This window comes from Anser cygnoides, chromosome 14, assembly GCF_040182565.1.
Source record: "Anser cygnoides isolate HZ-2024a breed goose chromosome 14, Taihu_goose_T2T_genome, whole genome shotgun sequence".
In the NCBI taxonomy this organism is placed as follows: domain Eukaryota; kingdom Metazoa; phylum Chordata; class Aves; order Anseriformes; family Anatidae; genus Anser; species Anser cygnoides.
In genome coordinates this window covers 10,949,357-10,974,598 of record NC_089886.1, presented here as the reverse complement: position 1 = coordinate 10,974,598, position 25,242 = coordinate 10,949,357, and the positions used below count along the sequence as shown (strand labels likewise).

Genomic DNA, 25,242 nt, shown 5'->3' with positions numbered 1-25,242 from the left:
GGAAGATCCCCCAGAAATTCGACCTGCCCATCCCAGCACCTCATGCGGCAGAAACATGTGCCAAGGCATTCCGAGCGGTGTGCTTATGCTGCTGGAGATCCGCGGAAAGGCGTGCTCTACCAGAAGGCACAGGACTGGGCAGACATTCACTCTGTATACACTCAGCCAGCTGCCGATGTCCTGATGTCTGATGGGGTTTCTCAGCCACAGGGACCCCACTGTGCAGTAGATTTCTTTCAGCTTGTGATTCCACGAAAACAAACTCTGCCCAGTTTAACATCATTTCTGACACAGCTTTGCGGTCTCTAGGTGGTAGGGATTGGTACCAGATGCTTTGGTATGGTTTTCTAAAGGACAGATTACGCTAGCTTGGAGTCGGCCTAAAAATTGCTGGTGGGAATTTTGGAATGGGAGCTGGCGTTCCTCAAAACCGCATCTAAATGAAAGCACTATGTGTCATATGGGGGCAGGGGAATCTCGATCATGTTGCCTTTGAAAATGAGGCTACAGCCTCATTAGCTTTCAGGAAGAGAGCCATGTGGAAGTAAATCTGAAAATAGCAACTTGCTAAATTTCTTCAGGCTCTCTGAGGAGGAGGACAGGCTCAGCATCACACGGTGGTTGGGCTCTATGGTTCTTTCCTGCTTCTGCTTCCTGTGGGACTTCTGGCAAATAACCTCATCTCTTGTGTCTCCCTTTCCCATCTGTCAAAGGAGGATGAAAGAGATCTGGGCAGACTTTCACTTAGAGTGATAAGACTTTGATACTACAGTCCTGGGTAGCACGGATAAAAATCAAAATGTTGATGCCTGAGACAGAAGTTTCAGCACTGGTGCAATTCGTCAGTATCTCATTCTTGTTCCCACGCAAAGATGAATCATCAGAGAACAGGGATTTATCATACTGTATCATCGTGTGGTGGCATAAACCACTGCCATTGACTGCAAGCAAACAGTGAGATTCCAGTTGGAAACGAAGCCAGGTGAAGTATATGAAATGTTTTAATGTATAGGAACGTACAGGAAATAACCCTGACAATGCAAATGCAGATTCACTTCAGACTTGTCCAGACACTGCATTCCTTGGGTCAGGAACCCCATTGTTATGACCCTCCTGGTACAACACACAGTCCAGTAGCATCCTATGCCAAAAGAAGGTTCTTTAGCAGTTAGCGCTGTAGGGTTTATGGCCTACAAAGAATAATTTCCAACCATATAGTGCCGTTGCACCTGTATGGAATAGTCGATTCATTACAGCATCTAATTTGTGAAATGACACTTCCGATCTTCAAAGTGTTTTACATCCCACAGATTGCAGGCAGTTAACAAGTAATGAAGAGTAAGAATTAATTAATCCTAACCATACCCCAAGAGATAGGTAGACAAACATTAATCTACTGACAGAAATAGAGCAATTGAGGTTATGTGACTTGTTGAAGGCCACAGTGGATATCTAGGACACAGCAAAGATTAGACCGCAAAAACTTTCATTGCAAAGCTTAGTCCTTGCTTCTCGTGAAACGTACTTTGAGGAGTACAATCTTCAAAATATATCATTTGTTTAGGAAAAGCCTTCGTTTGTCTTCTGTACTTTATTAGTACATTGCGACTGCATCCAGATACACGGGATCAAGCAGTAAATATTGACCTTGGCTAATTTGAATATTTACATACACACTAATACATATATATATCTACCATGTACTAAATACAGCACGTGTGTGAGAACAAGGTAGTTAATGAAAGGGTTTAGTACCAAATATTCAGAGCATCATGCGTCAATGTGTTGTTGCAATGCTCCGCAAGCAGACTGCTGTGTCAGGGTGGACATACTTTTCCATGCCAGCTCGCTGTCCTGCAGCCACTCCGTTATGGAACAGAGTCACATTCTGGTTAACCCCCACCAGCTTCACTGACAGCCGTTTTTGGGATCTCAGCGGGCAGGATGATAGCCAGCAGCAGAAGCCCTCCCAGTACCTAAGCGCAGTTCATGCTTTCTCTCTGTACAGTTACACTCTTACAATGATATGCACACATCAACACCTACTCTCATCAAAAATTGTAAACATCCTTTATTTTATTCTCTATTTCTACAATTTTGAAACAATTACATCCAACCCAAACAAACAAACAAAAGTACCCAGTATACTTTTCAAAATACCTGTGCACGCTCAAGCAGACAACCTGTGTGGCCTACAGATACCAGCTGAAAAGAAAGCTCAAACAACTTGAGTGCTATGTGTTTCCTTTCTCTGGTTTAAAGTTCTTCACAGAAAAGAAAATTTTGCTTTTCTTGTAATTAGCGTGAATGCAGGCAGATTCTAATGATCTTTCCCCACATTTTCTTACGATTTGTGAAATTCCTATTTGGGCCCATAAAGCAGATCGACTCTACATCATTTTGTTCTCAGATGATGAAGTGTTCAGCCTCTTGCACTCAGCTTATCTCATACATTTGGGATTTTAATTATTGACACAGGTGTCTTCCCAAAGGTTGACTGGTCTTCCAGCATGAAGAATACATATGAAAATTAATGGTAGAAACGGACCTGTCTGTGTGTTCCTCTCATGTGGTGACTATGAGCCCTATGAACAGCTATGGCATTTTAATTAAAAAAAAAAAATGTATTTGCATTGTTATCTGTAAGTAGGTAAAATATGTTCAGCCTCGGTTCCATTTTCTGCTTTTTTTTGTGTGTAGCAGAACATTAAGCTGCTGTGTACAGCAGAACATAGGGGAACCCAGAGCTCAGTCTGTTATCATGTTTTATTTTTTGCAGCGTCTGCTTTCATTTTTCAATGTTCTGACTTATTTTTCAATGTTCAATGTTCTTATTGCTAGCTGTTTTGAAGAGCGACAGTACATCTGATAGCGTACGAACCGTAATTCCACAGTGAGATCGCTACTAAAATAATATAACCTCTTTGGGCACGAAGTGCACAAAAAAAGCAAACTTTTCTTCTCAGAGGATTGAAGGCAAGTCCTGATTGGCCACGAGGCACTATTTTTGCTTAGCGTTGTTTTTAATTTAAACTGGCATGCTATTAACACTGAGGTGTTATTAGCAGGCTATAGATTTATCCGAGCGTGCGTGTACTTTCTATGTAAAAATGTAAACGGTATTGGCAAAAGGGGGGGGGGAAGGAAAGCCCCAGACTGCGAAGCAAGGTCAGGGCAGGCTCCGCACGACCCCTGGGTCTCGGCCTGGACCCTGCGGGCTGCGAGGAGCCGGGGGCGGCCCCGGTTCCCCACGCGAAGCCCCGCGGCCTGCCCGCCGCCCGGCCCCTCGCCTCGCACCGCCCGGACGGGCCCAGCCCGGCCTCAGGCTCCGCCGAGGCCTACGCCGGGCCGGGCCGGGCCGCGGGCAGAGCGGGCCGGGGCGAGCCGGGGCCCGGCGGCGGAGGCGGAGCGGCGCGGCGCGAGGCAGGCCGCGCCCCGGGGGCGGTGTTGCGGAGCTCGGAGGCGGCTCCGGAGCCATCGCGCCTGCCCGGCCGGCCGGCGGCGGAGCTCGGCTCCAGGGGGAGGGGGGTGGGGGGGCGGCAGCGGAGCGGAGGGGAGCGGAGGGCGGCGGGTCTGCGGGCCCCATGGGCGGGTGTGTGGGCTCCCACCACGACTCCTCGGGCAGCCTCAACGAGAACTCGGACGGCACCGGAGGTGAGAGCCGGGGCCCGGAGGGAGGGGAGGGAAGGACGGAGGGAGGGCTGGCTGCCCACCGAGCCGCGCGGGGACCCGGGGCCTGCGGCGGGGCCGGGGCCGGGGGGGAGCAGCGCTGCGCCCCCCGGGCTCGGGGCGCCGTGCCCGGTTCCCCTCCCCGACACACGGCCGGCCGGGCCGCAACTTTCCCGGGGAGGGCACTGCGGGGACCGGGGGCGCTCGGAGCCCTTCGGGGGCGTCCCCGCTCGCCGAGAGCCGTCCCGGGATGGATCCGGGAGCAGGGAGCTGTGTTTGCCCCCCCGGTGCCCCGGGGGGGGGGAGCGCGGACGAAGCCCACCACCCCCCGTCGCCCCCAGCCCCGGTGCTGGGGAAATAAACACGGGCTGGGGGAACAGCCTGCCCCGGGCTCCCAAACTTTGTTTTCCTTGGGCTCAGCTCCTTGTGGTGTGTGGGAAATAATTCTTCAGATAACTTAGGTCCTGGCACTGCTGTGGGTTGGGCTTTTTTTTTTTTTTTTTTTAAATTCTCTCCGAGGAAGATGGATGCTTTCCTCTAGCCTGGATCACCCCTGCTAAGTAGTCAGTTTCCAGGGACTTCAGATGCTGGAGCAGCCTGTGCGCGCTCATGTGCAAGTGCACACCTCCTTAGCCAGCGTAGCCTGTGTGGAAACACTTCTGCAGTGTAAGTGGCCTCAGCCTTTCTGTTTTACCCTACCTAAATGTCTGAGCGATTGCGTTTTCAGTCTTAGGTTTGCGGACCCCTGATGTTCTCCAGCAGAGCTCTGTATGCTGTGCAGTCGTTTAAAGCCAGCCTACCAACAGGACACTTGTATAAGTATTCCTCGCACATGCAGGGTCCACAGATTTCAGGTTGAAAACTGCTGACCTAGATGAACATCTTCCTCTGTACCTTACAGAGTATTATTTATTGGTCTGTTTTTACCTCAGACAGCCCAGCTGATGGGTGTTCTGTCACAGCAGTGACTTTATTGCTGTTCCACAATGTCCAAAAAACGCAGCTTTTACATCTGAAGCAGCCACCTGCTGATTAATGCCAGATACATAGTTCACAGAAATACCAGGAAGTCCAGATGTGTGGGATTTAATCACATCATTGACATTAAAAGGAATTTTATAGCTTTGCCTAATGTGAGTCTTTCTTACTCTCCCCTCCTCCCTCCCCCCCTTTTTTTAAAAAAAAATCAAGTTACCTAAAAACTACATTAGTACTAAGCAAACTTACCAACCAGTAAGAGATGCAAGAGCGAGTAAGGGACCAGAGCATACTAGATGTCAAGGAAAAAGAATGGAAGGAATAGTAACATACCTGTAAAATCTTGACCAAAAAATAGCATTAAAAGCTGTGCTGACGATTTTTCAGAGTCCTGCTTCAGTAGCTAGGTGTTGCGAGGTGAGATCATGTCACAGAAATAGCTGTGGTTTAATTTCCTCGCTCTTATCTTCCCTGTGATGCCCAATGAATGAGATGGGGAAAAAAATCAGAATTTTGCTGATGCTGTAAAATAGTAATGCTGTCTTATTATGCTCTCAGTAGCAGTGTGTGAGGTAGGCAGTTTCTGTCCAAGTTGTCTAAAAATTGCTGTCCCGGGTAGACTTACTCAGAGCATGTTACTGCCTAGTGTTTACATGGCGTGGCACGCTACAGCTTTGGGGTTAAATAACCTATTGTACTTGGTGCATTAGAACAGCAGCTGGGTTTTTCAAGATGTAAGAGATGCAAAATGCATGTCAGCTGGCTCATGTTGATTCATGCTCTAAGGATAATGTTCCTTAAGGTTGTCTTGCTGAAGTGAGAAGTGATGAAATTTCAGTTGAATTATGTGCTTCTTAGGACTGTCTTAAAGAGTGAGTTACAGCGTGCAATAGCCGGTTTTGTAATGTTACATATCTGTTCTTGCTTCTCTGAAAGGAAACAAAAAAAAGGGGGAGGAGGGTGTTAAGGTGCAGGAACCTCAGTACATCTTCTATAATTCCTGAGACGTTGAAGTCCAGCCTTCACCAATCCTTAGATTTCCAAATTCTGTGTGCGTGCCTGTGCTGAGTATGAAGTCTGACTTGAGCTCTGGAGGGAGCTTATGTCTTGAGACATCAGAAAAGGAAACAGCTGAAGCCCAAGTGAACATGATTTTGAGCCCAGTGCTGGACAGAAGAGCAGCCTATTCCTGTTTCCAGTACAAGGGTTATTTCCTCCAACTCCTGTTTTGTGACCGAGTGCAGTGTAATCACTTTCAAATTGCTGTCAGTCAGCAGGGCTGCATCATTTTATAAATCTCAGGAAGGTGTTTTAGAACAGAAACATCTCACTTACAGCCAGAACATTGCCAGTGATAGACTTGCTTTGGGGGAACTTTGTGTTTTTTTTCCTCCAGAACAGGAGAGTTTTTTAAAGAATTACAAGCAATTGTGACATTGATTAGATAGTAATAGCATGCTTGATGTTGCATAAAAGTGGGAGCCAGATCTCTAATTCATACTACTCTCAACCTATTACAGTGCTGTGAGGAGCTGGTGAAATCTTGCTAGATTGTATCACTGGAATTGAGATGAGAATTTGTCACATCCCGAGACTGTCCTTGGTCCTTTTGTCAATCACTGGCACTTCCAGTTATTTCCCTGCTGCTCAGCAAAGCTGACAGTGCCCTGACCGTGTGCTGTTCCTTTGTCTTTTCCTATGGTATTTTTCAAGGTCAGAGAGATGCTTGCATTTACCCAGAGAACTATTTAATGTACTTGGTGTGTCTCTGAGTGTAAGAATGAGTTAATCAAACACACCAAGCTCTCCTGCATGTGTACCAGCTCGCTGCACGTCTCTGCTCACATTGACCAAGCAGGAGGAGTCTGTTACTTAACAAGAATTAAGCAGATGCTGCTTTGCCCATCCTGCTGGAAATGAAACGGTCTTTTCAGATTGATGCCAGCTGTTTCATTATCACTGCTCTTTTTAGTGAATTTTCATTTTAATAGAATATTGCTGTATTTAGAGAGAAAGTTCCTGTCTCAAAGCTTGGTGCATTACAGTCCAGCAGAGCTGTACTGTGGTGTGCGTATGTCCTAGGTGATGAGATGGATTTATTGGTGACTCTTTAAAGGAGATAAAAGAACAATAAAAGATGATTGTTATATGCTTTATAGACACAGGTGTTTTTCCCCATTCCTTTAGCTCAGATGTCTCCCATCAGATATTTCAGGAGCCAACCAATCTCTGCTTGCTGTGCCTTGTCAAAGGTGACTGAATATCTGCAGGAGAGAGAGTGGAGGGAGAAATAGCTGTTCTCTGGCTGCTTACAGGTTGTGGGACTTCTTCAGTTCTGCGCTGAAGAAAAACATTGAAGCATCGGGTTAGGAGTTAGCAGCTGGAGAAGCATGCATCGTGCTTGTGCGTATGGTTTAACAGCTTATCAAGTTATGTTTGGTTTAGCATAAACTAGGGAATTTGCATTCCCACATGCAGGGCCTTTTCGGAGGTCTCTTCTTAAATTTCTTTTCCTCTTTTTGGAGGGGAGGAGTGGGAAGTTTATGAAGGGAAAGGAGAAAACATGAGCCAGTTCGTTTTCTTCTGGTGAACTCTTTCCCCTATTATAAGTCGCATATTACTTTGTCTGACTTCGTAAAGTTCAGCGAGACAGTTATTTGTGTGGAGTAACGAAAGGGCAGGAAATCCAATGTCTCGAAGCGCGGGCATGACAAGTCATTATAGATTAAGTCTTTTAGCTGCAGCTGTCTGATTGCTGCTGTGCTCTTGATGTGATGTTAGCCTGCCTGCTGGAGCTCTTATCGCTATTCTTTCTTATAAAAGACGATGATTCTGTTTGAAATTTGTCTTCTTTACTGCTGCCCCTATCACCCAGCAGTGATAATAGGAACAAGCGGAAATAGGTCTGCCCATCTGAGTGACACACCAGAATATATTAGAAGCGTAAATTCTTCCTGCAGTATTTGATATAGTACTGGTGCTTCATTAAGCTCTAGAAAGCCAAATGCCAAGCTTGACCTCTGCTTTTGGTAACTGGACAACAGTTTCTTAAATATTTTCAGTCGAGTGCTGCGTAATGCTGCACATCACGTGTCTAATCTGAAGCTACAATAACTGCTTTCATGGTGCCTCCATGGCAGGCTGACCAGGGGAATTTGCATATTAAGTAGTCAGATTTGTTGCTCACAATTGGCCTGATACAGTGGGCCTATGCACAGCTTGCACAGGGTTTTTAAACAAGGCTCTTATGACTGAGCAGTTAAGAGCATTTGGTGCGGACCCCGCGTATCAGCATACAAAGGATCTCCCGGATTGCGTTTTGCAGTGTTTTGGCTGTTGATTGCAAGCCGTGGGTAGTGCGTGCCAGCACGTAACACCTTCCTGGGACTTTGCTGTTACCTAAAGGAGGTTGTTCCAGACTTCAGGTAGTTCCTGCTGTTTCGTAATGCAACCCTGAAATAAGGTGCTGGATATGTTTTTGCAAACATAGTGCTAAATTCAGAGCTGGCATTAGGCATTACGGCTTACTGTGGCTTTCCTAAAAAAAAAAAAAAAAAAAAAAGGAATAATAAGGAAAGCTTAGTATGGTTTTCACAACTTGCTGTAAATCTCTTGTGATTTCCACAGCAGCATGTGTGTGTTTTATCGGGGCTTTGTAATAAAAGTAGCTGTTAATGAATGACTTGGTTTCCTAAGGGCTGGGCACCCACAGGCTGCTTGGGATGGGTAGGATCTGCAGATCTAGTGCAGAGAGCACCCGAATATCACTTTGCCGGTATGGCACTTCTCATTTGTAGCCCAAGAGACCTTATTTGTTTTTCAGGTGATAACAAGTAACTGGTAGCAAATGAAATAAGGTGTTATTCGTGCTGTTAATAAGGGCTGACTAATGCAGCTGTTCTGTTTCCTTTTTGGCATTGTTCCTCCATGTAATTGTTTGTTTGGTTTCTAGATGAAGTGATTTGTTTTAATTTCTCTGTTTGGGCTTGCAGTGTTGAAAGCAATGAAATCCTCCCTCCCTGAATATTAAATATAATAAATTGAACATTCTTTGTGCATTGGAGTTTTTGATAAATGGAAAATATTATTTGTTTTCTGTTTGAATAAACTCGAAGTCAGCAATCCAGTCTTATTACAGCGGGTAATGTGATAGCTATTATTTTTCATATGAATGTTGAATAATACAATTTATGAGTCACAAGTTATAATGCAACTGAAGGCAGAAATAAAGATCTGCCTTATAGCTAAGTCTTGACAATTGCTGCAAGTCTTGCAGGTACAAGGAAGGATCAAGGTAGCCACAGTTGGTCTAGTTACCCAACTCTTAAAAATAAATATATAACTAAATCTGAAGAACTTCTGACCACATGACCCTGTTCAAGCAATGAATACAATTATTCCTTTGTTTTTAAGTATCACAATCCTTTTTTTGCTTAAAGGGCTTTATGTAAAAAACACTTTCACCCTGTCTTGTAGGCTAACACTGTATTTGTCAGTTACATTTTTAGGCAGTTGTTACTAGTTTGTGTCTCCTTCACTTCCTTAAAATTCAGACTGCTCCGATGCAAATTCTTATACTTCATTTACTTTTTCCTCTTAAATGGTGTATGTGTGCTTGTGTTTATATATATATATACACACACACACAGAGATAAACACGTAATTTTGCAAATTGCTTGTGCTGGCCACAGGAAACTATGGTTTGAGGGCCAGTAGGTGCTTTGTGATCCTCCCAATTCTTTCTCATCAGATTCAGATGACTTTTTGAGCTTGGCTGGTGCGGTACAAACATCCTGTCCTGCAGAGGCCAGGTACCAGTACCTGCTGCCGTGCCTCGTGGCTTTCCAAAGAAGTGCTCTGAAAGAAAACACAGCAAAGGCTTGGTTTCCATTCCTGGTGGGATAGCCCATGAGAAGAGGTCCAGCCAAGTGTGCAGAACCAAGCTTCCCTTTCCCAGAGCTGGTGGCATCCCTGTTCCAGGGAATCCTGCCTCCCAGCAGCCAGGGTGAAGAAGGGGGCGAAGACTGTGTGTGGCATCTGTTGGATGCATGTCGCCGCAGTGTCAGCTTAAAGGCAGGAGCCATTGATTCGCTTTCATCTTTCCTACACGCAAGTGCTTAGGGTATAGCTTGTGGAGGTTTGGTTTATAATTCTTCCAGCTGGAAGCTCTGTAGGTCTCCTCTTTCTTTTGCAAAAGTCAGATTATGAAATTAAGCCTCTCTGAATGTTGCTGTATCTAGTTTTAAAAGCAAGTCCATTTAGATGGCTGTAGTTATTTTAATCATAGTAAAAACACAGCAGGTTGATGAGGCAGTACTCAGGGATGCCTTGCCCGTTTGGGATGCTGAACGTAAGTGTGCTGAAAGGTGGTTGACCTTGGGTGGATGCCAGGGTGATGAGAGTGTTACGTGCGTATACTCGGGGCTTTCAGTCATCTGTTTGCTCTGCGTACTGAAAACCTACGGGCTCTATTTACTCACAGAGATGCTAAGCCCTTGGAGTTTGCTTTGTGACTTTGCAGCCGGGGACTTGGCGCGGCACAGGTGGATCTGCGTGTTGGGAGCAAGGGCACAGCACATCAGAACGGTTCCTTGGGGAATCGCCTGTGCCAAGGCAGTAGGAGAGTGGTGCGGGCATCACTTGGCATGGGAGGGGGGCAGGACTCAGTTACCCAAAATCAGTGAGGTGACCCACTCTGTGAAGCAGGTAGAACGGAAGGAAGGATAAAAAAAAAAAAGCTGAAATTGGCTGAAATCTTAAGATTTGAAGGAACAGGAATGTTCCGCTGCTTAAGAAGCAGAAGAAATAGAGGATTGTTGTTTATTTTTAAGAAAAAGCTTTCCCCTCACATTGTAATTGCATTTCCAGTGTGAAAAGTGCAGGATTGAGTTCAGTGCTTCAGACTGATTTATCAAAGATCAGCGGCAGCTGTAAGAGCGGCACATCCAAAAGCCGCCCGGGTGCTCGCGTTACGCCGCTCGTACAGTCTACGGCAAGCACCTATAGCACGGCGTAACGTGATATGTCACTGTCTTGACCTGCGTGCAGTAAAATATGCAGGATATCTGATGTGGTTTAAGGTTCAGCTGGAACCTGAGTTTTGCACGTTCTGCCTCTTGCTGACCTTGGGCTGATCTCCCACTGTTACCAGGTAGTCGCTCTCGCTCCTGGCAGGCTTCGAGTAGGTTTGTTTAAATGAGTGATGGCCGAAAGATGGGGCAGTGCAAACTGTGTAAATGGTTTTTCCTCTGTTTCCTGCCTTTGAAATAAATGGAACCGCGTTTTAAATGCTGAATGGTGCTAGAGTCTCTTAGGCTACCTTAAATATTTAAAATGACATAAGCAGCCTGTCATCCGGAGACTTCGCAGTAGTGAGAGATGCAGAGCAACTGCAGATTCTGCAGGTGATAAGTGCAGAAGCCGCTAATACACACGGCTAATGAATTTGCAGTTGTTGTACATCCATTTGGCCTGTTAGGAGCTAATGTGAAGCAATTGAAAATTGTACTTCATAAAGTACAAATACTGGAGGGGGGGGGGTCTTTGCTGCTGTGCTTGTGCATTAGACCACTTTTACAGCTCCTCCGTTCTTTTTCCCAGTGTCCTTTTCTATTCCCTTCTCCCCACCTCCTCAGTGAACATGATTTAAAAGGAAAAATTCAAAGCACTGCTCGAAAGCCGTTTGTGGGAGGAGATAGGCACGGTTTTGAAGAAATGAATCTTCCCTTCTGTAGAAACTCAGATGTGATGAAGGATTTTTTTTATGCGTGTGTGTATATGAAGACATCCTTGTGCTTAAGATGAGGTAGAGGAGAGGAGGGTTGGGGAGTTTCTGCGTGATCTATCATGTGGTTTTCCTACAATCCCAAACATGAAAGAGGAGGCCCTTTACAAATGGTAGTGAGGACTACTTCAGTAGTTTTCAGTGAGAACAGGTTCTGCCCAGGGGAAAAACATTTCCATGGAATAGCCTGTAATCTATAATGCTTTAGATTGCATGTTAATATTTCATGTTTCACAGGGGATGTTTACCCTTAGTATGATTAATCTCCTGTTATTGACACTTTTCAATAAATAACTAAAATACCGTTCATTATAAACATTTTATAATTCATAACCTTTAATGTACAAGAACTTCTAATAATTGTACCAACTGTAAATAATTCTTGGAGTGCTGCCTTCCTACATTGTCTGCTGTCATTTTTCACCTTTTTCTCATTAGAGATGCGTGTTCTGTGAGAATACTCCCAGGGCCTGAAATTGTATCAGGAGCAGAGCACAATAGTTTGGGGTTGGGAGCTTGTTACCTTTGTATTTTTAAAATTCAATTCTGGAACTCAATTTTTGCTCTCATGCTGTGATCAAGGGCGCTCCGGATCCGTGAGAAGGATCTCTCCTGGCATTTACTTTGTCGTTTTATTTTTCTGTGGCAGAACTATCATCTCCTGTGATTTCTTGTCTGTAGGGATAAATACAGTCTTTTATAAAAGACTACCTACAAAACATGGGATAGTACCTGCAGCTGGTGAATGCCATTTTCTCCTGCCAATTTTTATTTGGCAACGTGCTGCTGTTTGAGCGACTGAGCCTACTGTACAACACTGGCAATTGCAGGATAACGTCTGTCTGGTGAAAAGGTAAATAGTTGAAGTAAAAATCGCTAATTCACACACTTGGTATGTACCGCACCAAATATTTCTGGGCAGAGGTATAGAGAAACGCTGCGTATGTCGTATGTATTGAACTTAATGATTTCAGTGCATATTCAGATGCATTTGCTTAATCTGTGGTATAAGCAAAAGCTGCGTGCGTCAAAATAATGTCTTCAGTGCAGCGTGCTGGGCTCTGGTTGGGCTCCTGCCCAACAGACATTTTGGAGCCCCTCTTGTGAGTGTCGCTGCACTGTTCCCCCGTCTTCCCAGGGAGCTGAGCTGTGCAGGGCCCTGCTGGCCCTGGGGAGGGATGCTCGCGTCCCTGTTCCGCTCACCGGTGGTGGCTGATCCACGGCACAAGGGCTGAAGCGAGGCTGAGGAGGCAAGGGGCAAGAGGTATTAATGGGAAGCAAGGTTTAGTCTGAGGAAAACAGTTTGGAAACAGCAAACATTATCTGAAGGCTGGACGAACAATTTCACTCAGGCTTGCGGGATGCATTCTTCAGGAAGCTATATTTGGTGGCAGCGGTAGTTAAGCATACGTTCAGATGAAGCTTCGCGCTCCAGTCCTTCACACCTCTAACTAGCATCATCCTTTGCTGCTGCCGGGTTTGGTGTGGTTGCCTCTTGGGGACGTGATCAGAATGTCCCGAGGGTGAGCAGATCTTCTCCTTTGCGTTGCGTGTCTGTAGCGCACACAAAATGCACGCGGTGAGCATCCCTGCTGAGTGGCTGGTGGAATCGCGGGTCCCAGCTGAGGGTTAGCACTTCTAGGGGTGAAGAAGGGGAAAGCTGTCAAATATTGATTTCAACTTTTTTTTAAAGAATTGGAACTGACTTGAGTTGCATGTTGATGACTTGGCTCAGTAAAATGCATGACTGATTTTTTTAAAAGATTTTTTTTTGCTGTGTGCCTAGAGAACCACATTAAAAGAATGTGGGTTACTATAAATACAAGCAATTATTGAATAGCAGTATGTTGTGTAAAGTGCTTATCAATATCTGATATTATTCTAAGGCAAGTTTAAATGCTCATTTCAGATAAGTTTTCTTATTCATTCGTTTGTATGTCAGTTTTTCACATGTGTATATTTCCATTGTATCTTTATCCAAATCGAAAACTAGTTCTGGTGCCAAAACAGCTTGAATTCCAATGGAAAACCGCATGTGTATTGAAATCACATTGCTTGATTAAAGTCACATGCTTTAAATCAGTCACGTATTGTATAGCCTCACGCTGATGGTACTTAATGCAACGTTCCATCACTGTCTTAACGCGGCTGAAACAAACGCGTTCATTGTACGTATCCAAGGCACTTCAGCTGCTGCACTGATATTACAGCACAAAAATAGCTGCAAAAATACTACAGACTCAGTTTTTGGCTTTAGCTGGAACGCCTTCGGAATGGAACAAGAGGGAGTACAGAGTTTTAGTCTCTCCTCTGGGAGAAGAAAGGAGCAGCAGCACTGTCAGAACAAGAGCGCGTGGATGTTGCGCATCGGCGCTGCGAGGCGGTACCAGCGTGAGGGTCCTGTGGGTGTAAGTAACCCTCCAGTCCCAAACTCTCTAACACGGTACAGACTCAAAGTGTGTTTTTTTAATATGAGGAAAAACAATCCAGTAAACAGTTGATTTTCTTATAAACCTCTAAAACCAGTTCAACTCTATTGGGGCTATTTTCATGTGTTGAAATGGTATGAACCCTGTGGAAACATCTGGTGCTCCTAAACAGTGACAGAGCTGCCTAGGCCATTACCACCTTGAAGAGATCATTATGTAAATGATGACATTTGTCCGAATGCAGATTTCCAAAAGCTTTCATACATTTAGTTTCTTATGGACAGAAGCCTTGCCAAAAGGAAAACTCCAGGGTTTCGTGACTTGCTGTGACCCTGCGGTGCTCTCTTGGCTTCTGTCCTACTGCTCTCATTTAAAATGGATTTCTTTGGGGAAACTGTGCTTACAGATGGAATTATGCTATTTTAGTAAAGTCATAGACAGAGTCTTTGTTGGGCAAGCCGATGGATGTGGAATAAATGGAACCAAAGGAACAGTACTGGCCCCAAAGACTTTAGTCTGATGATTGCAACCTTGCAGTTTTCTTGGAAGCAACTTCTGCATTTTCTGAGCATCCGTGCCCACTTTTTTTTTTTTGGGGGGGTTAAATAGGTCTGATCAAAAGCGAACATTTTGATTCCTGATCTTTTCATCTTGCTATAGTGTTCTTACCTGGCTTATTTACCATTCGTTATGTTAATTTGTAAACCTGGAAAGAAACGCCACCCTTGTGCCCACCCCATCGCTGGGGGCTAGCTAATGTGTAGGAGTGGTGATGGCATGGGCACAGTGGGTGGCCTCTCTCACTCTCCCCATTTCCTTCATCAGCCCCAGGATGTGATCACTCATGATCAGTTCTCAGGGAACAACTTTTCCTCAATAATTTATATGTAAACATAGTTAAAACAGTACTTACCACAACTTCCTCAAAATACTGGATCTGAAAACAAACAAGTTTAACTGTTCACTTATGCAGTCTCACTTTTCTGGCTTTATCCATCCTGAAGAAGTGAGGTGTTTCACTATATTTTAGGAATGCAAGTGCAACTTTTTCACTCCAGTTACGTTCTCTTTCTGTCGATTATATTCAGGGGGCAGGGGGGAAATGGCATGCTGCACAACTGTGGAAGAAACAACATTAGCATCTTATCTTTTTGTGGTGGAAACTTATTGCCAAGAGTTAATAATTTGCATTAAGCTCCACATTAGTTAGGAAAATGTTGAAGATAGTTGAGGGTGGGGGAGGAAGTGTTTCGGTTCCTGCAAGTGTCCCACCTTGTTAATGTCTCTTGGCAAACTACGTGGGGAGAGACACTGTGAAAGCTGCTATTTGGTAATTAAACCTGTTAATGAGAGTTTTTTTGTTGGCATTTTTTTAGCAATGACGTTTCATATTTATACGAGGTTGTACAAAGTCCAAGATAGCAGTGCTGGCAGAGGCATCTGTATTTTCTAGTTCAGTGCAGTGTCAAGCAGAATATTCCCAGTACCAGCCGAACTAATCTTCTCTTAAACTCTTTCCAGGTTTGCCTACTCAAGTATGCTGTCACTATCTGATTGCTCTTCCTGCCAAATTTCCAAGCTGAATTCATCTTCCATTGATAAAGTCTGCTTCTAACTGCTCAGTGCAGTCACCCTTCCTTCCTTCACGTCTTCTTTCATTATCATAAATTAATATGAGGATTTTTTTCCAACTGGAGGAACTCTTGCCTTGCAAGTCGGATTTGGGTATCTGCACCACTTCTTTTCTTGTTCTGATTTGGACACGTTCCAGTGCAGATTCACTTGTTCATATTTAAAGCTAAGAAATAAAACGCACAGTTTCTCAGAAAGCAAGTATTTTCTAACAAGATATTTTAGTGCAGATTATTATGTATGAAAGTCAGTGTTGGTGCTAAAAAAATAAGCCCATATGAATGGGCTGTTCTCAGCTAGGATAGCTCTGGTGAATGCTGTGTAGACATGAATGTTTCCTGGTGCATTTTTCTCATGCTCATCTTTAGCTTTTGCACAGGTCAAAACCTTCAGATTATGCGCATTCCTTTTTTTTTTCCCTTTGTGGCTGGTATTACATTATTATCTGCTCTTTGGAAATGCACTTGGCATTGATTAACTGAGTCTTTAAATGTTCTGGGACTAGCTTTTCCAAGCAGTGCGACCGCTGAAAACCCGCGTGCTGCAGTTGTTTCCTTGGGATGACAGTTTGGATTGAAAGCTTGGGACAGTTTGGATCCGATCCTGCTGTTCCAGTTACTGGTAATGTAAATGCCAAAAATTGCTTTGTTGCTGTTTTTTCAGCTTTTGTTTATATACATGTTTAGAAACCAGATGGATTTACCATAATCTAATAATATTGTCAAATACTAGGTAGGCTTTCATCTTGAGGAAGAGAAAAAAGAAAAAAAACTTTTTTGGTAAATTTTACGTTTGTTTAAAAGAAATAGTAATCTGGATTTCTCTTGCATTTTTAATTAATGATGAAGGGAGCAGGGCGGTCCACCCTTCTGTGCTGATTCTGAATGCTGAAGCTGTGTATATTTCTGTTGGATATGAAGGGATTCTGTCTTCATTTTCTTCTGAGCAGGGATTTTTTTTCTTTTCAGTTTAAGTCTGAAATCCATTTCTTGCAGTAGGAGATGAAAGCATAATCTTTGGCAGTATGGCACATTTTCTTCTACAGTTTTCTGTAAGTGGTGGCCATTCTCTGTACCTGTCCCCATCTGCACCTGATTCTTTTCTCAAAAAAAAAAAAAAAGCTACGAAGGACCTCACTAAAAATCCAACTCCTGCCAAAGCTGTTTTGACTCCACAAAATGTATCTTAAGATAATTCATTGAATGGTTTGGGGCAGTGAATATTTTGTATTGCTTCTAAGGACTGCAGGAAGATATAAGAGATCCTTGCCTTGAAAATGAGATTAAAAATAGTTATGCCTGACTCAGTCTAAATTAAATGTTTTTCATTATTTTTACAACTATCTGAAGAGTAGGGGCTTAGAAGGGAAGAGGAGGTGTGTGACATCAAGACATGTTCAGTATAGGTGCTTAGAAAATTTAATCTTGGCAAATATTCGCTATCTAGGAATAGACGTTTTGAAAAAGACAGATTTCTAGCTAATACTGCTCCATTTTCTTTTTTTACCGAGTTCATACCAAATGAATGAGAAGGCACAAGCTATTCTGTGGTAGCTGAGAGGAAAATGCTGTGATCTGGGGAGGGGAATTACAGCTCGGTCATAAAAATAGAAGTTGGTTCAGAATACGGGAAATCAATCTTTCAGGTGTAGCATGAAATGAACATGAAAAGCAGATTATTCTCTCTAGGTGATTTTTTTCCACCCATTTCTAAATATTTTGCATTCGCTCATCTTGGACATACCCCAGCAAAGATCGCTCTTCTCACAGCAAAGGAATCTCTTGTTTCTTGCTGTGTTTTTGGTTATTTTTAATAGCCTCTGTTGCTAGTAGTGCCTAAATATTGCTGGAGTCGGGAGGGTACTGAACGCTGGCCGTAGTTCTGTGAACCAAAGATAGAGCTTAAAAAGTAGAGAGAGGAATTGCTGTTGGAAAAATCGCTGCCTGCAGGCTGCCTGTGATAACAGGGCCAGATTGATGGGTTCCAATCCTGGCCGTACGTTTTCGATTCTTAGTTGTGATACAGGCTTTTGAAAGCAGGAAAACTTAAATACTTTTTTTTGTGAATTCGTGCTGTTCACTGGGGGATCTGAATGGCTTTCTTTCACGTTTACAATGCGGTTGCTACTGTAAGGGAGGCAGCACTGGAGCCCCCAGCTCTGACGGTCCTGTTTAAAAAGCACTCCCGATTCAAGGCGCCCTTGCTCAGAGCTGCAGAAGCAGCACTTGGTGCGTGTAGTTTGCTCGTTAGAGCACAGCAATTAGTACAGCAGGCTGGGTGGATCACAAATGCGCTTGCAGCCAGTTGTTTTGGGGAATTCTTCCTTTTTCCGTTGGAACCATCAACCAGCATTTTGTTCAGTGCTTTCAGCAGTCACTACACCTAAATAAAATAGTTGTACCTCTGCAACAAATGTATGAAACCCATGAGAGATCTGGGCTGTTATTTTTAAGTGGCTGAAATAAAAATCTTTTTGCTAATGCTCTCGTGCTCATTACGTGCCAAAATTTCTCGTTCTTACATTTGAAGCTAAGTATTTTCTCATCAGGTAAGGGGGAGAAGGGATGAGAAAAGGGTCTGTGTAATAATGATGAGCTCTGCCTTGACTTTAGGACCAGACTTTTCCTACAGGAGCTTAACTCTCAAGTTCAGGATCAACATGCGCTCAGTTTAACCTGCTGTTATGACACTTGCTACTTAAATTAGAGGACAAGGAAAGGAAGGTGCATGTTTCCTGACAAACGATACCATTTCTGCTTATGAATAGATAGTAAAATGAGAAAAGTAAGCTGCCTTGAGTGTCATAGTGAACGGATTTAAAAAAAAAAAGTGAGGGTAGCCCATGTTCAAGGCCTGTTTCAGCTGTGCCTGGGAACATAGTGGCTGCTACATTTGCCAACATAATCATTGCACTGCGAGTTTTTAGCTTGCTCTGAGTTGTTGAGAATTAAATGCATTTTAAATCAAATCACATTACACAGTCACCCCTTCCTTTAAAAGGAAGAGAAGTTACTTAAGTGAAGTGCTGTTGTGTCTGTTGGAAAGGCTGCCCTTCGTTACAGAGCGAGCATCCCTCAGTCCATTAATAGAGCTAAAGACCTGTGCGCTCAGGGACTTTTGGAGGAGATCAAATTAATTTGCTAAAGGTGGAAGGGCTCTGGCTACTCTAATCTATCTTAATTCGAGCAATTTAAATGGAGAGGGCAGTTTCCTTGGCCTGCTCCTCGGTCCCTCCATCACAGGGAGAGCAGCAGGGCTCCCGCAGGAGGTTTGCAGCAGGAGCTGAGCCATGCGCCGAGGAGGCTGCCGGGGTTTGCTGACTCTGCTAAGGCAGAAGGTTGTGCTCCTAATTTCAACACCCGCAGTTAAATGCTTAAGGTTGGATTGCATCAGTAATCCCCCGCCATAGGCTATAATATGCCTCCTTTTTTTTCTAAGTAGATCCAGAGGGACCTAACGTAGCCTTGAATGGATGTAATTTTAAGGCTACTTTGTGCAAGTGTTCTGGTCTAAGAGCAGTTTTTTGTTGGTTTTTTTTTTTGCCTGGATGTATGAGAGACACAAGCCTTTGTTGCAACCTGTACATATTTGTGTACGCTTTCCATTTTAGGTTCGGAAGATGGGTGATAGATTCCTAACTACCAAAGCAGCATACTAAGTATCCTAATGTATTATAAATTGTCTCTGACTCTAAGTTAAATATGGTTTTCTTAACAAAAAGTACACTTGAGAAGTAGGAATTTTGTCTAAGGGTCTTACATGTGTAATAAAGACATCATTTTTCAAAAGGCAGCTTGGGCTCTTGAAGTAGAAAAGCTTGAGCATTTTTAGTAAATAGTGTGATTGTGCCATTTTAGAGAAGTCCTGCTTGCAGATGCCAGTTAACAAAACCTCCCCATATTGAGCTGTTACGAAGCATCACCTGCTAAGAAAGTTCTTGAAGGACTTCTTGACACCCGCCCAGTCGCATAAATTCCATCAGTATTAATCTGAACAACACTGAGAAGTAACTAAGCTTGTAGAATATGCCCGTCTTGTCCTTTGCTTAAAAAAAATCACCTCGCCAAACCTTTGAGTGCAGTTTGTTCACGTTAACCTTGTATGCTGTTGGTTCTTGTCATCTTGCATTATACACAAGCAGTGCACGAAATTCTCTGCATTTATCACCAAAATAGGGACTACTCCAAGGTAATTGTGCTAATTAATGATGCAATTATTATCATTAAACTTATTAATTACATGGTAAAATGGTATGGGAAGTAAGCCCTTAGTCTGATTGCAGAAGAATAGTTAGCTGAAAGATTTATTTTTTAATTCTTGGGTGTGATTTGTTTCCCTTCCTCTAAGTACTGGCAAACAAATGGGAGCTTTGTTGAACCTGGGGGCCGAACCCTCTGATGCTGTGTAACACACTTTTTTTCCCCTGAAATCTTCTACTTCGGAGATTAGGGTTAAAATTTGTTTTCAGCAGCAAAAACTCAACTCCTGGCATGCTTTAACCTTTCTTGCATGACCTGCGTATTTACATATCCATGGAAATGAGAGGCAAGAGGACGGATGTCACCCTGTCAGCATAGAGTAGCAGTCTACAGGAGTCCTGGTGGCACCGTGCTGCCTCGTGGCGCAGGAGGGGAACTGCATACACCACAAGACACGGGCTGGGATGTATGGATGGTGGTGGTAGTAGTGGGAAATTACCCAGCTTCACTTAAACTTGAGAGAAAGTAGTCTTTTGTCCTGTCCCCATGCTGTCTGGAGATCCTACTGTGGAGCTTCCCTTATTGAACTGCTTTCCTTTCAGGGTTTTGCTTTTTTCTTCCTGTGTTTCATAATCTTCAGCATTCTCAGCCAGAGAACAGAGCTGTCAGTCAATTGCTGTAACCTGGTCCTGTTTTTTGGGGTCCTCTCAAACTCCTGTAAGTAACGTCTTTTATTTCACCACTTGATCCAGACACTTAATCAGATTCCAGCATCCACTTCAGTTTCTCTGGCTCTTACACATTGTTTTAATGCAAATTCCTATCCTTCCCCTGGGATAAAAATCAAACGTAGGATTGGCCCCATCGGAGTTTTTGACAGCAGTTAATTTTCAAGCAGATCCCAAATTTGTCTTCAGTCATTCTTCACAGTACATTATAACCTCTGATGGGGGCATTGGGAAGAGCAGACTTTGGCATCCCAAGGCAGCTACTGATAGCTTTGTGTTACTCTCGTCTGAGAAGTCTGGATGTTGCTCTGTAAGCTCTTGATGCCGCTTGGCCTTTACACCGATTCCTAGACTTCCAGTTACTGAGCTTTCTCCGGTCTTAGGTTCTGGAGTATCTGGAGAATGACTGTCCAGAAGATCCAACTTGCATCATTTTTCCTGACACCCCACCCCTTGTTTAACACGACACGCTGTCGAATAAAAATTTGGAGTTTGCTTAGGCTGTGAGCATTGGTATGTCTATGAATAAATTTTCAAGCTTATTAACTGGCTTGTGGATCCAGAAAGTACTGACTAGAAATGAACAAGTGTTTTTGTTTTTCTCTGGGGCATTAAGCCACTGTTCTGTGAGACTCCTGCCCCGCAGGGGTTCAGTGTGCGCAGTCGAATGGATGAAAACTGAAATGGATCTGGTTCCTGTGGTATCTCGCTGTTTGGGAGCACCTGGAGGCTCAGTGATGTGGTCATTTAGCTTCTGTGATCATACTGATTTGTTAATGTTGTGATGAATTGCTTTTTGCTAACGGGAAGCAAGAGACAGCAGGGGAGGAGGATGACTCCTGCTAGTGAAGCACGTAGAAACCTTCTCTGGATGAAGAGCCTTTTGTGCTTTTGGGCAGTTGAAGTATATGAGGTTTTTTGTTTGGCTTTGGGGGGGTGTTTGTCTTGTTTTAATCAACCCATCTCAGAAATGAAGTCTCACCCTTGCAAGTCTGTGTTTTTTTTTGGCTTTAAGCATGTCAGAAAGGACACACAACCCCAAAAGATGGGTTTTGTGGTAGGCAGAAAACCAGGTCTGTGTTCTGGAGGAGTCTTGAGTGATGTGAAGGTGTGATGACCTGCGCTGTGTGCCCTTGAAGGGTAAACAGCGAGCAGGGTACTTGAGGAACTTCTGCTTCTAAATCACTCGTGCTAGTCCTGTGTGTGGCAGGACTGATTTGACAGCTATTAAAGATGATGTTACCACCTATTGTTAAGAGATAGATGAGAGATGACCTCATAGAAAGAAGCCTGACGTTTGAGGAGCATCGGGAGCAACCTATCCCCCTCTTGCACATCGGCACACTGCCATCTGCCCCTGCCTGGTCCAGCGGGTGCTGGCAGAAGCACTTCTCCCAAACTGCTGGGGTGGAGTCCTGGGAAAATGAGTGGTAGGTTGCAGCTAGACACCAAGATAAAACATCTCGTTAATGGGAAGCAAGTGGAAAGCATCTAAAAATTGATAAAGAAATAATTTGTAAATTAATTTGAAACAGTAACTTTATCATGGAAAAACTACCTCGTAAAATAGAGCTTAGTAAAGCAGCAAGAAACACAGCCTGCTGATAGAATCTTTAAATGTTTGCTTTCGTGCATCTGGCCTGTTCCTTACACTGAACAATTGGTTTTCCAAATGGCATTCGTGCAACATAATGCAGAACTGTAAAATTAAATCATTAAGGTAATGCATGTTTGGTATGTGTGTCAGGTAAGATTCCTATTTTCAGCTTATACTGATCTCTTAATTAACTGATGAGCTTAAGTAGCTGAGATACAGTAATAGTGCATTTAGTTAATTGGCTAATGTGAAACTCTATCCCTGCCAATGACTATGACACGGGAATAAATTCAAGACGTGGTGTTAGGTCCTGTAACTAAGCTAATTTAATCACTGGCCATTGTAAAAACAGTTACCTTGGAGGCTTTCTTGTTCGTTCCCTTCTGGAGGTTGACTTCTGTGCACAGAAGTGGCATTGCCAGCAGTGCCATGTTTATGCAAGCTCTTGTAGGAACATAACGTTGCCTGTCATGGGCATTATACCTTACACAGCAGAACAAGCTGTTTTATTTCATGTTTTGGTGGGAGGCTCAGAGCAACATAGCCTGATGCAAACTCCCACAGTGAGATGGGATACGAGAATGTTATTAATATGATTTTATATGTTAATATTAATATTATGTTATTAACATGAATGTTAATGTGCTTTATCTTTTGGTTAGCCCTGAAGGAGTCAGGCAGTTGGGCTAGATGATCCTTGAAGATCCCTTCCAACTGAACTCCTCAGTTCCATTGGTGTTAGCTTCTGCAGCTCCTCCCAGGAGATCTTACTTTAGGGGGGCCTCATAAGTTTCTGGGATCTCGGTTGGTTTTAAAGTTTAAAGAAGTCTGGGTTTACTTTTTGTAACGAAGTAAATTCACCGACGGTGTTTCCCAGAAAGTCTTCAGAAGTTGCAGAGTCAGTGCACACACCCCATACGTGGTTCTGCTGGTGAGGGTTTGCCTGCTGGCTTCTGCTGGCTTTCAGCACTCTTGCACCTAATCAGGGTGGAGCTGGCTGCATTGTTTAAAGAAAATTATTAGCCTAATCTTTTCTATAACTCTGGCAGGATGTCTGATAAGGCTGCCTTTGATATTTTTTTTAATTTTTTTTCTTAAATGAAAATTGTGCTGGTATTGGAAGTACTTGTGGTGCATTAAATAGAGACCAGATGTACAGCAGATGTCCCTGTCTGTCACTTAGCAAATTCAGAGAATTTGTGATGACCTTGTGTGGTCGGTCTGTGGCTGCATGACAGAGGCTCGCGCTGGTTGCACGGCTCCCATGGCCAAGGCCTCCATAAAAGCAAAGCTTCAGTTTAAACTGCACTGAGCCAGACGCCGGCTTCTGTCTTGCTTGAAGCACACAGATTTTGGCTGTTAGCTTGCAGAGAAAAGCTTGCAGCACTTCAATTGTAATCTTTTTTTTTTTTTTTGACGGGAGATGTCAGCCTCCAGTAAATGTCTTTACATCTTTCCTTAGCAGTTCATATACATGACTGTTACGCAGTGGTCAGAGGGAGTACATTACTGAGGAGGGAAGGGGCTTCTGAGCCAGGACAGCATTTGTTTGCAGCTGGAAGCACTAGATGTGTTGGTACATTAAATCCCTGCTGGCAGGTGAGACCAGCCGGTGCTGCTGGCTGAGCAGCGGGCTGGTGCTCCTGTTGTCACCACCAGCGGGCACGCAGCTGACCTGCCAGAGGAACCATCGCTGTGCAGTTTGAGCTGGTGCATCTCAAGTTCCCCTGTTTGAACGGAGGGGAAGACACAAAAGGGTTTCGGTATGTTAAAAGTGAAGTTGCTGAATCCCATTCTTCCTCCTAATGGGAGACAGAGGGCCTTGGGGTTTTTTGTTAGGCTCTGTACAAGCTTCCCACTGCATCACCACGTTGCCCAACTCCGCCGTGCAGCTTACTGTGATGATTTTGGTTGCACGTGAGAAGCTGTATTGATGCTAAGCTCTCAACTGTGATCAAGTCTTAGGCTGCGTTACACGGTTTATGTCAAATAGAATATTTTCGTGTTGCTGACAGCTTTCTTAATGGTGGTTGTCACAGGTATCCAGTCAGATGGTCTGGTTGTGCACTGTAGGGGGTAAACATTGAAGGTCTTGGTGCTTGCATGCTGTGGTTTGCAGATGGGTAAATCTTATCCCGTTTTGCATCTAGCTGAAAACATGAAAGCTATTCCTATCTCTGGTAGATAGGAATAGTTTAAATTCTGGTGTAAACAGCACTGAAAGGTAATTGTGTTGATAATGGCAGTCCCTTGAAGCTCATCCACCATATCGCTGTCAGAGCATCACTGGGATGCCGAAGCTGGCACGGTGCAGTCAGTGCCACCACTGCCGTGCTCCTTACTTTCTGTGGAAGCAGAATTATGGCTCTGAGATGGCTCTGATGGGGTGCAGTTGGGCCAGGTGGGCATCACCTGGTCATCACCCTGCCTGGCAGCATTCCGGCTTCATTTGCAGTCACCCCTTGATGGAGGAGCAAAGGATTTGAGGTGGCAACTCTGCAGGGGTGTTTTCTCCCCTAGACATCTTCATCTGTCAGAAGATACATTATATCAAAACTTTAATTTAGATAATCAGAAAATTTTCTGCTTGTGCTTCTAGCAGGAAGCCAGCTGAGCAGGCAGGGCCCAGGAGTAACCATAATGTGCTTTGCAGCTTTTGCAAACTAATAATGAAGCCACAGAACTAATGCTAGGAAATAATGCTGAGCTTTTTGGTGGCAGACCAATGCGAAAAATTTCCTTTGAAAAACCGTATGAAAAGTTGAGGCAAATAACAATAGAGAACCTCACACTGGCTTTTCTTGCATTATTGCTCTCTCCTACAGTGCTTATTCAGAGCGTTTGTAAATGTCAGGGTTTGCCATCCTGTTCTCGCAGCCTTGGAAGCAGAGAAATCATCCTCATAAAATCTGAATGAACGGACCAGAGGCTGAAGTTTACTCTCGCCAGCTGGCTCTCTGCTGTTAGACAAAATACACGGATGGGTTTCAGGTTTCTGTGAAAGGCCACCTACCTTATCACAGCCCATCCCAGCGTGAAGCAAGTGGCAAGGCTCTTGGCTATCTGGATGGAGCCTGTGTGCGCGTTGTGGGACGGGACGTTTGGATGTGGTGTACAGTCAGGGAGCAGATCTCACAACTTTGAAGCTTTTATTTCTTGCTGCAATACCGTTCGTTCCTTTGAAATGTGAGAGGTGATGAGCTGCTTGGAAATAACCAGGCTCTCT

The 25,242-nt window shown here is 44.1% G+C and overlaps 1 protein-coding gene across 2 annotated transcripts in view; it reads left to right on the top strand.

Annotated features, from left to right (window-relative positions):
- The first annotated feature begins 3,498 nt into the window (after window positions 1-3,498).
- Window positions 3,499-25,242, top strand: part of UBTD2 (ubiquitin domain containing 2) — a 54,478-nt gene continuing 32,734 nt past the window's right edge. The window contains exon 1 of one of the 2 annotated variants that reach the window (XM_048080408.2): window positions 3,499-3,654. In XM_048080408.2, the coding sequence (XP_047936365.1) occupies window positions 3,585-3,654 (70 nt within the window). In that variant the 5' untranslated portion in view covers window positions 3,499-3,584. Of the gene's footprint in view, window positions 3,655-4,209; window positions 4,336-25,242 lie in introns of those variants that run through there. The other variant, XM_048080407.2, reaches the window with a different exon arrangement.